Source organism: Narcine bancroftii, chromosome 13 (assembly GCF_036971445.1).
Source record: "Narcine bancroftii isolate sNarBan1 chromosome 13, sNarBan1.hap1, whole genome shotgun sequence".
Taxonomy (NCBI): Eukaryota; Metazoa; Chordata; class Chondrichthyes; order Torpediniformes; family Narcinidae; genus Narcine; species Narcine bancroftii.
Genome location: NC_091481.1, coordinates 10,275,658 through 10,291,354, shown reverse-complemented (window position 1 = coordinate 10,291,354; position 15,697 = coordinate 10,275,658). Strand labels below are relative to the sequence as shown.

Below are 15,697 nucleotides of genomic sequence, written 5' to 3'. Positions count from 1 at the left end.
ATTGTGAGAGGAAGATAGTTTTAAGAAGGAGATCATATGATGCAGTCTCCAATACTGTGTCCAATCAGTGTGTTTGTATAACTTAACCAAGTCTGGTTCTTATTTTGCCTACCATCAACAACTGGATATTGATAAGAATCAGAAATATTAGCTGCTTTCATCCCTCTCTATTCAGTGGTTCTGAGCCCATTGGATCTTATGATTGTTCTAGGTATGCTATGAGAGAAGAAATTCAAGCCAAGATCTGTACAGTCCAGAATTAGGATTTTGCCTGAATAGTGTACTGGACCTGATGCAATATGCTGGCATCTAACAAGGAAAAGCTATAGCAAATTGGATTCTACAATGCTGATAAACAGGAGTGACATAAGATGATTCCTAGACCTATAATTCAATGGTATTTAAATGGTACAACTACAGTTTACACCTCCTTCAACTCCTTAATATATGATGATAAGTATGAAATAGCACACAGCCCAGCAAAGTGAAATTTGTCAACTTAATGTGTATTTTGGGTTTGTTTGTATAATGCTCCATTGAAGTGCAGTTGGATGCTTTATTATGCTAAAAGAAACAAATAAAGATCTTGTTGAAAAATAGAGCAGAGTAACATTAAGTGAAAGTTTTGAGATTTCAACTCTGGAATTATTCTATCTCAAAAGATTTAGTTAAAATTTCCTCCCAAGCACTTTCAAAATTAAGGGAGATTTTCCTGTGAAAACTTGGTGTTCTTATAATAATCTTAATGATCTTCCACTATTTATTGGACACAGGAATGCCTGAGCATAAGCCAAGAAATGAGCCCGCTAATGTTATATTGTAACCATGATTTAATTCATTATTTTACAAAAATTCTTAATTATTCAAAAGTTAAATTTATTGGTATATTTCATATCATCCCACTTTTTAAAAATTTCAATGGTAGGAATATTTCCACCTGCAATTCTACATTTCCTTTCTCATTCCCAAATACTCTAATTTTATTTTTTCACAGGATAAAAATGTTGTTGGCAAGTATAGCACACTTGCTTAATTCCTAATTGCCCCCATGAGTGAGTGTTTTACCAGGCTATTTCAGAAGGTGATTAAGTATCACCCACATTGGCAAATCCATTGTCCATGTATCAAATTTCAGCAAGAATTTCCATGGGAATTCATGGAATTCTTTGACCCAGAGTGTTGTAGTGTCTTATCCATTAATTATATTCATGACGGAATTCAATAAAAAATGTGGACAGGAAAATAGTGTTTGAAGTGGAAGAACATCTATAGTCTTGTTAAATGACAGAGAAGATTTCTTAAGATTATAAACATAGGAGCAGAAATAGGCTATTCAGCACATCAAGAAATGCCCCACCATCAGCTGAACCATTGGGGGCTAAATGCCTACTCCTGCTCCTAGTTGTACTTATTTCACTTCCTGAGGGTTTTTTTTTGAACCATGTTTTCAAATTAATATTCTTTTACTAGCTTTTTATTTAAATTAATTAATTGATTAATTTGATTTCCCCCCCCCCCCCCCAGCTAATGTGGTGGCATAAGAATTCTAGTCTTTAATCATTGGATTAGACCTCCAAAAATAAGTCCGGTAACTTATCCACTAAGTTACCATATGCTTAAAACATAGCAGTGAAGATCATTATCTAGCCAGCATATCTGGATGGTGAGAAAACTTTTATTTAAATGTTGTTTAATAAAATTCACAAAGAAAATTTTCTTTTAAGACAAGGTAGTTTATTTTTTTAATTTTACAAGGCATGTTTTACTTTTGCTTTGAGTTATAAATACAAATACAAAATCAACTTTATAAAGCTTTTCCATTCTGCAAAGTAATAGAGATCAAGGACATAGGCTTACAAAACAAGATAATTTATTTGTATCTTCTTAAGGGTGGTTTGAATATACACACAAGCATATCAAATGTAGTCATCTTTAAAACTTGAAATCTTTAGTTGCATGCCATTTTACAGCATTTTTTAAATCTCAGAGGTCAAGCCCCTGCTGATATTATACTGAGATAGAATATTAATGAAGAGCTACCTCATTCAGGTATTGCATGAAGATTTAAAAACCTTGGAAGAGAAGCTGAACAACTATATTCATCTTTGTTAGATCTCAATGTGCAGCTTCACTCTGTAAAGTTTTATATTTGGAGAATTATTGTGCTTGTTAAAGTGATATATGTCACTTTTTAAAAATATTTTATTTTTTCCATACATGTAATTAATGAACAATTATACAGAACAATAAATGTTTAAATTGAAGAAAATTTCATTCATTATATAATGGTTATAACCCCTCCCCTTCCCTCCCTCACCCCCCCAAAAATAAAAAAAATTAATATACTAATATATAAAATTAAAAAGAAAAAGAAAGATAGTATCATGAATTGCTTGGAATATTGCTTTCCAACACACTGGACTCTAACGAAGTTTATATGATCGATTTAAGGAAGGTTGACATAGGTCTTAAGAGGCTAGAAGAACATTTCTACATATTTATACCTAAAATTTGCATATATGGGGTCCAAATTTGCAAAAAAATATACCATATTTATTTCTCAAATAATATGTAATTTTCTCTAAAAGGGTACAGTGTTGAATTTCTGCATTCCATCTTCCCATACCTAAATGTGAATCTGATTTCCAATTCACTGCAATACATTTCCTTTTTCTACTAGTGCTATTTTAACAAATTTTGTTTGATTATATTGATAATTTCAACTTAAGTCTTGTTCCTTCTATATTCCCCACTCAGAATAAATCTGTGTTTAGTGGAAATACAATGCCTGTAACTTGTTCTAAAAAGTTCCCTAAATCCACCCAAAAAAGGTCTTACCTTGCAGCATGACAAGTTGAATGCAAGAAAGTACCTATCTCTTTCTTCACCACACCTAAAACATTGATCTGACAAATCTGTTTTCATTCTATTCAATTTTTGTTGTGTCAAATATAGCAGATGTAAAAAATTATACTGAACTAATCTATATCTTACATTAATAGTATTTGTTATACAATCTTGACAGAGATCGGACTGTCTTTTGCTCATCAATTATAATATTCAAATCTAACTGTATGACTGTTTCATCCATTGTTGTCACTTGTTATTGATATCAAGCACTCACTGGAATTGTACAATATATACTAGCTTTAGAATTAGACTGTTCCAGTAACATCTTTGACTTCAGACCAACTCAATGCTTTTTTGCTGAACTTGTACCATTTTACATAGCCAAATCAGTGGTTCCATGCTGAAACTACCAGTTTAAAGTTGCTGACTATAAAATCAGAACATTTTTTAGTTTGTAGCTTGATCTGGGTTGGCCTAAATCTTTATGACAACCAGGGAAAGATCAAGAGAATGGGATTAACAATACTTTTCTCTAGGAAATGGTACAGACACAATGGCCTATTCAACTGCTTCTCCACCTTATCATTATGATAATTCACACTGGATCTGTCAAACCAGTTAGAAGAGGAGACATAAAAGTATGCATTGTAGGTTAGGTTAGCCATCTGTCTTATTCTCTTCCTCTTAATAGCAGGCAAATGCTTAGAACATTTGCCTCAAGAAGATGACTGTTTTAATTTGTTGCTCATATAAAATTTAATACATTTATTTCAAGATTAAGTACTTATTTTCCTTATAACCAGATTGATTGATTTAACATATATAATATTCCGTGGATGTGCATTCCACATTCTTTTGCCTGATTGATGATTTTTTTTTTCCATGGCTTGGGTTTTAGCCTTAGTTCTGGATGGTTCTGGTCAAGTACAAAACCACAGTTCAGTCACTCACTGTTCGAAGAATTTAACCCTGCTCCTAACTAGAAGTTCACTGCCTTCTGAGTGGGTTTTACATCTGTGACTGAAATATCTGGACTTTTAAAGCACATTGATCATTCCTATTGCTTATCCCCTTTCTTTGTCTATATATTTCCCTTACTTATCTAGATGTTCAGCTATGTATGTGAATGTTTGGATAACTTAGAGGTCTTCATTTATAAAGCAAGTTGTGTGCAATGATGAAAAAACTGGAAATTCCAAGATAAATGAGATTAATTGAGCAATTTTGGTTAGTAGAGTGTCTGGTGGAACTTGGCCCTTCCCATGGATAGAAAAATCATACATGTGTCTGTACTGTGCTCCAGGCAGGCAGAAGAAGAATGCATTTTCTCTGTCTCAAAATGACATAGGAAGAGTAAAAATGGAAATGCCACAATTTGGCCACAGGAAGAATTATGATAATTGCCAGGGATCACTCTAAATACATTCACTGCATGTTCTATGTAATGATTGCCGCAGCATAAAACACAGAGAGGAAGCCTAAGCAACAGCTCTCAAAAAATGATATTTAATATATTATACAGGCCTAATTTAATGGTATGTGAAGATGTGGAAACTCTCATATCAATATTTGCTAATGGAACAAACTGTCAGCCTTCAGTCCTGAAGCAATATTGGGAGTAAGCTATGTACTTGTTCATAATACTGCAACACGCCCATTCCTTACAGGTTTAGCTGCGCATTTATAATTTTACTCATTATATTTTTAAATGCATATTGAACAATGAATTATTTCATGTAATTCAACAGTCCAAATCACATTTATTCCTTACACATTACTAAAGTTTTTGCTTCTTTCCTTCCAATTCTTACAGGTTTAGCTCCGCATTTATAATTTTACTCATTATATTTTTAAATGCATATTGAACAATGAATTATTTCATGTAATTCAAACAGTCCAAATCACATTTATTCCTTACACATTACTAAAGTTTTCGTTTCTTTCCTTCCAGTTCCACATTTTGAACAATGTTCATTCTGAGTTACTGCATTACCAAAGACAACAAATTGCTTATTGCTACAACTTTTACAGATCCATGCCAGAAAAGTGCTTCCTTTTTAAAAGAGGTCTGACTTTGTGACTGTGTGAGGAGCTATTATGTCACTATGAAGTCCAGCAATTAAACCTTCACAGGCTACTATACACTTGAATCGGTGAATTGGAAGAAGCAGATTATTTTCCCAGATTTCTATCAGATTCTGGATCAGTGTGGGCATATCAATGATCCTGTATAATTGGAGGAAAGAGATGAGGTTTAATTTACCAGCAAGTTTCAGCAGAGAGTCTTGTCTACTTGAAGGCTTGCATTTAATTAAAATACCTTGACCAGTTTATAAAGTTTAGGGAATTACTAGTTCTCTTTTATTGCCTGTCATTTGTTGAACCAAAGAAGAGATAAATGATGATAGCAGTTTTCTTTCTTGAAGAACCACTGGTCTTAACTTATGGACTGAGAATGAGATAATTGGACTTAAAAAAAAAAAAAATTGTCAGAGTACACACAAGACATTACATACAACCCAGAAATTCTTTTTCCTGTGTATAAGGCAGAATAACAGTACCACTTAGAACATAGAACACTACAGCACAGTACAGTACAGGCTCTTCGGCCCTTGATGTTGTCCCGATCCATATATTCCTTAAAAAAAAGTACTATATCCTCCCCACCCCATCACCTTCTATTTTTCTTCCATCTATGTGCCTGTCTAAGAGTCTCTTAAATGCCCCTAATGTTTTAGCCCACTACCATCACTGACAATGTATTCCAGGCATCCACAACTCCCTGCATAAAAAAAGTTACACTAGATGTCTTCCCTAAACTTCCCTCCTTTGTATACATGTCCTCTGGTGTTTGATATTTCTGTCCTGGGAGAAAGGAGCTGGCTGACCACTCTATCTATGCCTCTCATAGTCTTGTAAACCTCAATTAAGTTTCCTTTCATCCTTCTACATTCCAAATAAAAAAAGTCCCAACTCTGCTAACCTTGCCTCATAAGACTTGTTTTCCAATCCAGGTAAAATCTTGGTAAATCTCCTCTGCACCCTCTCCATAGCTTCCACATCCTTCCTGTAATGAGGTGACCATAACTGAACATAATACTCTAAGAGTGGTCTCACCAGAGATTTGTAGAGTTGCAACATGACCTCTCTACTCTTGAACTCAATCACCCTATTAATGGAGCACAGCATCCCATATGCCTTCTTAATTATCCTATCAATCTATATGGTGACTGAGGGATATATGGATTTGGACCCAAGGTCCCTCTGTTCATCCACACTTTTAAGTAACCGACCATTAGCCCTGTACTCAGCCTTATGCTTGTCCTTCCAAAATACATCACCTCACACTTATCCAGATTGAACTCCATCAGCCACCTTTCTGCCCAACTCTGCATCCTGTCTATATCCTCTTGTAACCTTCAACAACCTTCAGTTCCATCCACAACTCCTCCAACCTTTGTATAATTTGCAAACTTAGTGACCCATCCTTCCGCCTCTTCATCCAGGTAATTGATAAAAATTACAAAGAGTAGGGGTCCCAGAACAGATCCTTGCTGCACTCCACTAGTCACTGACCTCCAGGCAGAATACTTTCTTTCCACTTCTACTCTCTTTGCTTTCTACCTGCAAGCCATTTTTAAAAATCCCTACAGCAAAGGTTCCATGGATCTCATGCCTCACATATTGGTAGTGCAAAAAAATTGTACACAACTCACACATGTAAACAAATAAAATGACTGTGCAATACAGAGTGAAGAAAAATAATCTATGGTGCATAAGAAAAGAGTCCTTAAATGAATCTTTGATTAAGTTTATTGTTTAGGTGGGGGGGGATAACAGCTTTTCCTGAACCTGGTGGTGTGAGTCTTATGGCACCTATAGCTCTTTCCTGATGGAAGCAGCTAGAACAGAGTGTGTGCTGGGTGGCTTCTAAGCCTTTACTTCAAACACTTTTGGTAAATATACTTGAAAATACTCTGATTGTAATTTTGAGACAATGGTGCCCTGTTGGTAATTTTCCCTTCAGACACAATAGTTTTCCCACATCCAGGTGTCATATTTTAAACCTTTCAATCAGATTATTTTTCAATCTCTTATACTCAAGGAAGACTGGGGAAGTGTATGAAACCCATCCCTTAGCTCTGGGGTATAAATTCAGATGAATCTACATATACCCCTCCAACAGTAAAACACAAAAGTCTGCAAACACTGTGATTGAAGTAAAATCACAATGTTGGATAAACTCAGCAGGTCAAACACTGTACTTTATACTTCATGCCCTCTCATTACTTTGTTTGCTTTTTCTCGAGAAGAGGATATTTTCTTGACTTCAACCCATGAGAAAATTCTAGCTTTTACCTCATTGCTAGCTAAACAAACCATTTAATGAAATGGAAGGATGACTCCCCACATATTCATGCCCAGTGGTTACATGATGTTATGTCCTGTATAAGCTTGGAGAAAATTAAATATAACATTAAAAATAGAAAGTTTCATTTTGATAAGATGTGGGGCCAATTCATAGATTACTATCATAATTGGGAGACTTAAGAAGTCTGGATGCTCTGGAGATTCTCTGTCTAGTGTCTGAAGGTCACTATTCAATCCATATTTTCACAATTTTTACATTAACCTTAATTAGAGGGAGGGGTTAGATTAGTTTTAGCTATTTTAAAAACTTTTAATCTTTTTTTAAAATTAACTTGTTAAACTTGGGTTTAAATATGGTTGTTTATGGATTATATAATTAATTAAGACAGAATTTACCCTTTGTTTAGATCAGTGATTCTCAACCTTTTTCTTTCCACTCACATACCACTTTAATCCCTATGCCATTGGTGTACTGTGATTAGAAAGGGATTACTTAAGGTGGAATGTGAGTGGGAAGGTTGAAAATCATTGCTTTAGACCCAATTGTTACTGAAATATTTTGCTTGAATAAAATTGTCATTGGCTTATTTTCTTTGGAGTTATGAAACCATGCACATAACAAGTCAATTAGGTACAGTTAAAGCAGTGGTTTTCAAACTCTTTATTTCCACCCATATCCCACCTTAAGTAATCCCTTACAGAGCACCTATGGCATAGGGAATACTTAAAATAGTATGTGAGTAGAAAGAAAAAGGTTGAGAATCACTGGTTTAGATAAAGGGATTGTTTAATTTAGTCATATTTTCTATCCAGAACTATATTGGAATATATTATGAGAAAGAGATAAATGGTGAATTACCATATTGATAGAATTTGATGTTTTCAAGAAATATTGTTAAATAAACAATTATGGATAGGTTTTTGATTTACATTTACATTTAATTTGTGATATGCATATGATATGATCTGTTGTTTATTACATGAATTGACTTTGTATGTAGGATTTAAATGTTAAACTCAGTAAAAATATTTTAAAAAGATAGAGCATATGATAAAGATAGATAACCAAAGTTTTGGGCTGGAGCCCTTCATCAAAGTATGTATATTTATCTTTGCTATATAAAGAATGCTGTTTGGCCTGCTGAGTTTCTCCAGCATTGTGTATATACCCTTCCAATATATCCTTATTAGCACCAATGCCCAAAAGTGATAGCACTTTACCAGTGGGTCAGACCATGGCTCCAAACAAACCAAAACATACTCTATTTTGTATTCTAGATATATTGTGGTGGAGTGGCTGTGTGGTAATGGACAATTTGTTTATTTCTCCCTGTCATTAGGAGGCCAAAGGAAGGGTAATTTTTAAAGGGGAATTAGTGCACCACACCATTGCCAAAGAAAAGGTCATTTTAATTGTCCCGTATTTGGGTTTCTGGAAGCAGAGGAATCACTACATTTGGATCATGACCATTGTGATGGTCCTTTTGGACTGACTCACTTCTGGATTCTGGAAGTATTGTGAAAGTCACTCATCGGTTCCCTCATGAAAGGAAAAGGGGAGTTGTGATCATCACTCGTCTGAAAGGATATTCACTCTGGAAGTAACTAGTCAAGGTTTTGTGAGTTTTCTGCAGTCTTGTCATCCGGTGTCTCCCATCTCATTCATAATCATTTCTTTGCATCAATTTAAGAGTCTTCATGTCAACACTGGATGTCTAAGAATGACTTTGGAATAATTTACCAGAACTGTGCCTAAGCGGTAATGGTTTGGGTATTTCCACTTATATACACACACACAGGTATATTTGCGCATAGCTGGGGGTTACACTTAGACAAGTTGTAAAATATTATTTTTTAAATTACACTGTCTTGGCGAATTTCTATTGCTGCTGGTCTGTGACGTAACACAGACCCTTGAGATAAATATCAAAGCTTCATGAACACTCTGATTGCTCTTGTGCTCTGGCTTCTGATAATCTGTGTGGTAGGACTTTCTGGATCATTTAGAGTTCCAATTCGCTATTTTAGCAAATGCTCTTTAATGTACTAGAACCCCTGGTAACCAGCACTGATGGGGAATTGATAAGTGAATTTTCTGGTTGCTTGAGACTCACTTAATGCCTGACCTGCATTAATAATAAACAGTTTGGGTGGCACAGTTAGTGTGGGCTGTTATAGTGCCAGCAATCAGGACCAAAGTTTAAATCCTGCACTGTCTGTAATGAGTTGGTACGTACTCCCTATGTCTGTGTGGGATTTCCCCTGGGGACTCTGGTTTCCTCACACTATTCGAAGTGTACCAGGGTGTTGGAAGTTAATTGGGTGTAATTGGGTGGCATGGGCTCATGCGTCGAAATGGCCTGTTACAGCGCTGTATGTCTAAAAAAAAGACAAAAATATAATACTGTACTTATACTGAACAAGCTTGACTTGCAAGAATTTATAAACCTTAAAACATTTTACATTATTTTCAGTCATACTCTGGAAATATTTAATTGCTGTTGCATCTGCAGGTTCTTCCCCCTTCACAGAGCCACCCGAAAAACGAACAATAACATTATCAATAAGTGAACCCCCCCCATCTCCCCTAAGTTTACAGCTAAAGCCTCTAATCAGGGCAACTCTTACTAAGAAAGGATAAGGAGGCACTTACTAAGCAGGGATAAAGAATCACCCCAATGGCTAGCAGCATCAACCAGCTCTTCATCCTGGGTGATGTCATTTTATTCAACCACAACTTTATTTAAACAGTTGCTACAAGCAAAACATAACCAAGGCCCTCCACTGGCTGAATATTTGCTCCCATCTTCACCAAAAGTGTATGTGTTATTTTAGAGAACATTTACTTTTACAATTTTAAACCTACGTATTTTTACCTATTATTTTATTCTTTATTTTAATCTTTTATTTATTTATTTCCTTTTTTTTTTTGCCAGTTGTTTGAGGTTGCTTGAATTCCGGGGTTTTATTGTATTATTTTATTCCAATGTGGATGAACTCACACTTGCCTATTTTGCCAAGATAAACTGCAACTATATGGGAGAAGTTCCCCTTTGATCATAACTGGTAAACATATGTGAGTGTGCCAATCACTGATTTCACTTACCTCCAATCAGTTCTATTTAAACCAATGTAACAAATTTTTAAATGCAGTATAGTTTGAGCACCAAAGATCAAGGTAATTTTTCTCTCCCAAATATTTGACTCTTGATTGTGATTCAGTTAAGTTGTACGAGGCAGAAAACATTATGGGAAATATGTATACTCACCATTATGGCCTGTTTGTTTTTTTGTCTTCTTGCTTTTTGCTTTATCTGTTTAAAGATATAGAATAAAAGGAAGCTTAAATGTTGTACTAAGAGACAAGATGAACATGGGAAATTACAAATAGGTTAAAATAATTGAAAATAATTAAGTAATACAGGCTAGAAATTATGCAAGTTTGCAGGTTTCTCGAGTAACTCACAGCAAGACTCCCAAAACCTCCAGGAGAATGATGTTGGTAAGAAATACAAAAACTGGAGTTGATGGGATTTTGAAAAAAACATGAAAAACTGAAGGAATTCAGTGGATCAGGCAGGATCCATGGGTAGGAATGCTCAGTCAATGTTTTGGGTCAGCACCCTTCAATTGAAACTGAAGTAGGAAGATGTAATAACAGTTAATCCCTCCAAATAGTACAGGGTTGGCAGGTTAATTGGGAGGCATGGCTTTCATGGGCCAGAAGGGCCTTTTACCGTGCTGTATGGTTAAAATTTAAAAAAGGAGAGAACTAAGAATACAGTCACTTACACTTTTCACTTGGATATTGCATTGGTGTTTCAAGGCCTACACACTACTTGAAAGTTGAATGCGTAAGGGTAGTCATTAGACTCTAAGAACATCCTAGATCATTTGCACGACTAGATCCTTTGATTGGGAGGGAAGAGCATAGTGCTGTACAATCTACAGAGTAGGACTGGGAATGGCAATACTCCAGTTTAACATGGTATTCCAGCACAGCACTGTAGAGTGAAACATGAAAGTCTGAAGACTCCATGATTGTAGTAAAAGCACATAATGCTGGAGGAACTCAGCTTGTTATGGAGCATGAATCACTAAGGCCTGAAACGTCAGTAATAGATCTTTACCTCCTATGGACTCTGTGAAACTGGCTGAGTTCCTCCAGCATTTCTGTGTTTTCACAGCACAGTAGAGCACTCTCTTATCAAGGTGTAGCGCTTGAGGACTGGTTTAATATTTGCTTTATTGTGAGCCACCTCTGCACTCCTGCTAGTGAAACCACAGCCCCTGGATGAATATCATCAGGGCCCCAAGAACAGGAACAGGCTAGGTTTTGGGATTGGGTGGAGGTTTGGAGAAATCACATCCCAGGGCAGAAGATGAAGCATAGCTAGGATACAGGAGCCTGATTTAGGGATTTACAGAGGGCATTGTTAGGAATCAGAGACAGGTAGCTTTAGTCATTTTCTGCTATGGGGGCTCATTGTTGAGGATGGAATTCTGACTATGTTGGATCTTCTGACTATTTTACTTGTGTCACTATAAAATACATATTGAAATTACTACTCAAAAATCTTCTCTAGCTGGGAATGCTCTCCTTTTGCCATCCCCCAATGGCAGCAAGGGTCAGTGCCCATTGTTATCTGCCTACACCCTATGGCTAAGGGTCTACTGACCTCTTGACCCAATAGAAATTCCAATCAGCAGCCTAGCTCATATAGCAATCATCTGTTGCCTTTTTCATCCGGGCATAAACCAAGGGGTTGGTGCTATTCTGTATAACTATTGGAATGTAGCCCACCTTGATTGTGCTTGTCATGGTTTGGTGATCAGTCACAGCTTTATTGAGATGTGAACCACTCCTCCCTGGCTCTGATGATATGACACTGCCTTCACCATCAACTGCATCCAAGATTCTGGGAATGCCGTCCTCATCCTTATTTGTTGAACTCTCAGTCATTTCCTGTGTAACCCGAGAGCAAAGATCAATGAATAAAACCAAGATAAATGACAGTAAAACTCCCAGTATCCAGCACTTATGGGGATTGGTAGATGCTGGATAAGTGAATTTGCCGGTTACTTGTGATTGCATGTTGCATGGATTGGCGAACTGACCGCTAGGGGGGGTGCCAATTTTAAACACATCATTTTTTTACTTATTTATTTTTTGCAAATTGTTTTGCTGGTTGCTTGAATTCCAGATAACAGGATTTCACTGTACTGCCCAAATATTTGATTTCATTCTTTTGTGGTCTGTGAAACAGCCATTCAAATTTTAATTTCATTTTAGCCAACAAAAATGTTTGCGTTTTAGTTTAATTTGGGCATCGTGCTTTCTACAGACACTGTGGGCCTAAGGGCCTCTTCCCATGCTGTACTTTACCTTATGCTTGTTTTAAAAAAAATCTCCTCACCTCTGGCAAACCATCATCTGAGAAGGAACAGCACTTTCAAAGCCAACATATGTGCAGAACTAGAAGAGATGTAAATGGAAAGAGAGGCAGCAACAACCAAAGCCTGATCTGCTACTTGGAACCACTTGACCTGAATGCAAAAGATCTTTCAAAGCCAAGATTGGACTTACAAGCCACCTGAGAGTCTATAAATAGATCAACGGAATGAAGTCCATCATCCTTGACCTTGAGGGATAGCCTCAACCACCACCACGAATAGAACAGAAACAGTTCTAGGGTTATTTAGCATGAGAGTCGTGCACTAAAATGGGATTGTGCAGATCTTTGCTGCATTAAGGGGAAGGGTTTCAGACCTGGAACGAACATTCTCCAAGGCAGCCATTTAACAGGAGCATGAAAAGGTTACCATGGAAATGAGGGGCAATGCGGTCCCCTCTGAATAAGATGATTATGAGGCAAAAAAACTGCTACTGTTTATGGTGTTGGGGTTCTTTCATTCCAAGTACTGAAAATATGTGGAACAGTGTTCAAGACATCAATGTCAGAGTTAAGATCCCTTACAGAAAAATAGGTTAAAAAGGCCATTTGGCCCACCATGTATACATGCTGAACAATAAACATATATCAAAATTAATCTCATTATTTCCTCTTGCAATCCCATAAACTCCCTCTAATTTAACTGATGTCTCATTCAATAATTTAGGTGAAAACGTACATAGCATAATTAGCAAGTTTGTGGATTGCACTGAAATGCATGGTATTGTAGATAGTGAAGACAGTTGCTAAAAATTGCAGCAGAATCTTGATCAGTTGTGTAGGTGTGCAGAGGAATGGTTAGTAGAAGTCTGATAGATAGGACATGTACAGTGAATCGTAGAGATCTGGGGAATGTTCTAATAGAGGAATCTAGGATTTATAGGTACATTGTACTTTGAAAGTGCTGTCACAGGTAGATAGGGTGGTCAAAAAGGCATTTGGTACATTGGTATTTATCAGTCAGAGAATTGAGGATGGGAGTGGGGAGGTCATGTTGCAGATGTCTAAGATGTTGGTGAGACCCTATTTGGAGTAATGTGTTCAGTCCTGTTCATCATGCTTACAGGAAAGATTTCACCTGTGATAAACTGGTTTGATGCATGATATGTGCAAAGGAGCATATTGCTAATAGATCCATTTTCGAGAGTTACATGTCATTTCATGCCACAATACCACATAGTTTGTTCCAATGTTTTCACTTAATCCATAAGCAGCAAATCAGAAAACTCATTTCTGAAATAACTCTTGAAAATAGTGCATGACAGGTTGCAGTTCAGATTCAGATTTATTGTCAGAGTACATACATGGCATCACATAAAACCCTGAGATTCTTTTTTCTGTGGGCAAGGCAGCATTGCTGGTTATTGGTAGTGCAAAAAAAACCCTGTAAACTACACATGTAAACAAACTGCAATGCAGAAAGAATTAAAAAAATTTAAAAATGTGCAAAAGTAAGAGTCCTGAAGTGAGGCTCTGATTGAGTTTGTTGTTGAGGAGCATGATGGTTGAGAGGGAGCAGCTGTTCCTGAATCTGGTGACGTGAGTCTTGTGCCACCTATACCTCTTTCCTGATGGTTGCAGAGAGAAAATGTGTGCTGGGTGGTGAAGGTCCTTGATGATTGCTGCTGGCAGTATTCCCTGTAGATGTAATCAATGATGGGGAGGGTTTTGCCTGTGATGTCCTGGGATGTGTCCACTACCTTATGGAGATATTTACAATCAGGGATATTGATGTCCCCATACCAGACTGTGATGCAGCTGGTCAGCACACTTTCCAAACCTTCGGAAACTCCTGAGGAAGTAGAGGCGCTGACATGCTTTCTTCACAATGCTATTAGTGTGTTGGGTCCAGGAAAGATCCTCCAAGATAGTGACTCCCAAGAACTGTGCAGTAGTGTTTTAGGGTTCTAAATTAAATTTGCTCACCCTCTCTGCCTCTGATCCCCAATGATCACTGGATTAAATACTTTAGGTTTTCTCTTCCTGAAGTCAACAATTGGCTCCTTGGTTTTGGTGACATTGAGTGTGAGGTTGTTTAAGGTGCACTATTCAGACAAGTTTTCAGTCTCCCTCCTATATGCTGACTCATCACCCCTTTTTATACAACCCATGGTATTGGCAGTGAATTTGTAGATGGTGTTATTGTTTTACCAAGCCACACAGTCGTAGATGTAAAGTGAGTGAGCAGGTGGCTAAGAAAGCAGCGCTGTGGTGCCCCAGTACTGATGGAGATTATGGAGGAGATGATCTTACCAATCCTCATTGATTGTGGTCTAGAGGTGAGGAAATCCAGGATCCAATTACACAATGGGCTGTTGAGTCCCAGAACTTGGACTCTGCTGATCAGTTTTGAGGGGATGATGGTGCTCAATACCGAATTTAGTGGATAAAGAGCATCCTGATGGCCTGTTGATGTAAGTGCTACTGGTCAATAGTTATTGAGGCAGGTTACTATGCTCTTCTTGGGCATTGATATGATTGACACCTGCTTGAAACAGGTAGGTTCCACGCTCTGCTGGCCAGCTACTCCATTTGGAATGCTTTCCTCAGTTGTACTCTCCTGTAGGCAGCACGTACGATATCCTTGGATATGGACAAGATAGGATCATTAGAGGATGTGGGGGCACAAATAGTTCCTATTCTTGCTAGTTTTCCTCACTTGAACAATGGACAAAATATGCACATTGCAGCTTGGCTCAGTAGAAGCTCAGGTAAGCATAGTCTGAATTTTATGCAAACTCTGGAAACAATCCAGAGACATCTGGAATAGGCATGTCAGCAATGTTCAATGTGCAAACAGAAAGCAACAAGTATGTCTCAGGATTCCTCACATTGACTTCTCTCCAGGCAAGTTGAACAAAGAAAGAATTTTAAAATTAGTTTCTTGTTTAAATCCTATTTGACCTCAATCCAATGATTTTCCTCAACCCCCAAACCACTCTGAGATCTCTCTGCCTCTGATTTTCCTCTACTTCAAGGGCCCAACATCAGGTTGTTTTCAGCTGCCTTGGCTCAAAGTTCTG

The 15,697-nt window shown here is 37.1% G+C and overlaps 2 protein-coding genes across 15 annotated transcripts in view; one reads left to right on the top strand and one right to left on the bottom strand.

The window, feature by feature from the left end:
- Window positions 1-15,697, bottom strand: part of col7a1l (collagen type VII alpha 1-like) — a 208,364-nt gene that overhangs the window by 5,144 nt on the left and 187,523 nt on the right. Inside the window, exons 62-63 of the mRNA XM_069907699.1 lie at window positions 12,026-12,187; window positions 10,491-10,535 (exon numbers count right to left, since the gene is read on the bottom strand). Coding sequence (XP_069763800.1) covers window positions 10,491-10,535; window positions 12,026-12,187 — 207 coding nt within the window. The remainder of the gene's footprint in view (window positions 1-10,490; window positions 10,536-12,025; window positions 12,188-15,697) is intronic.
- The window catches only part of mest (mesoderm specific transcript), a 366,224-nt gene that overhangs the window by 204,507 nt on the left and 146,020 nt on the right, over window positions 1-15,697 (top strand). The window lies entirely within an intron of this gene.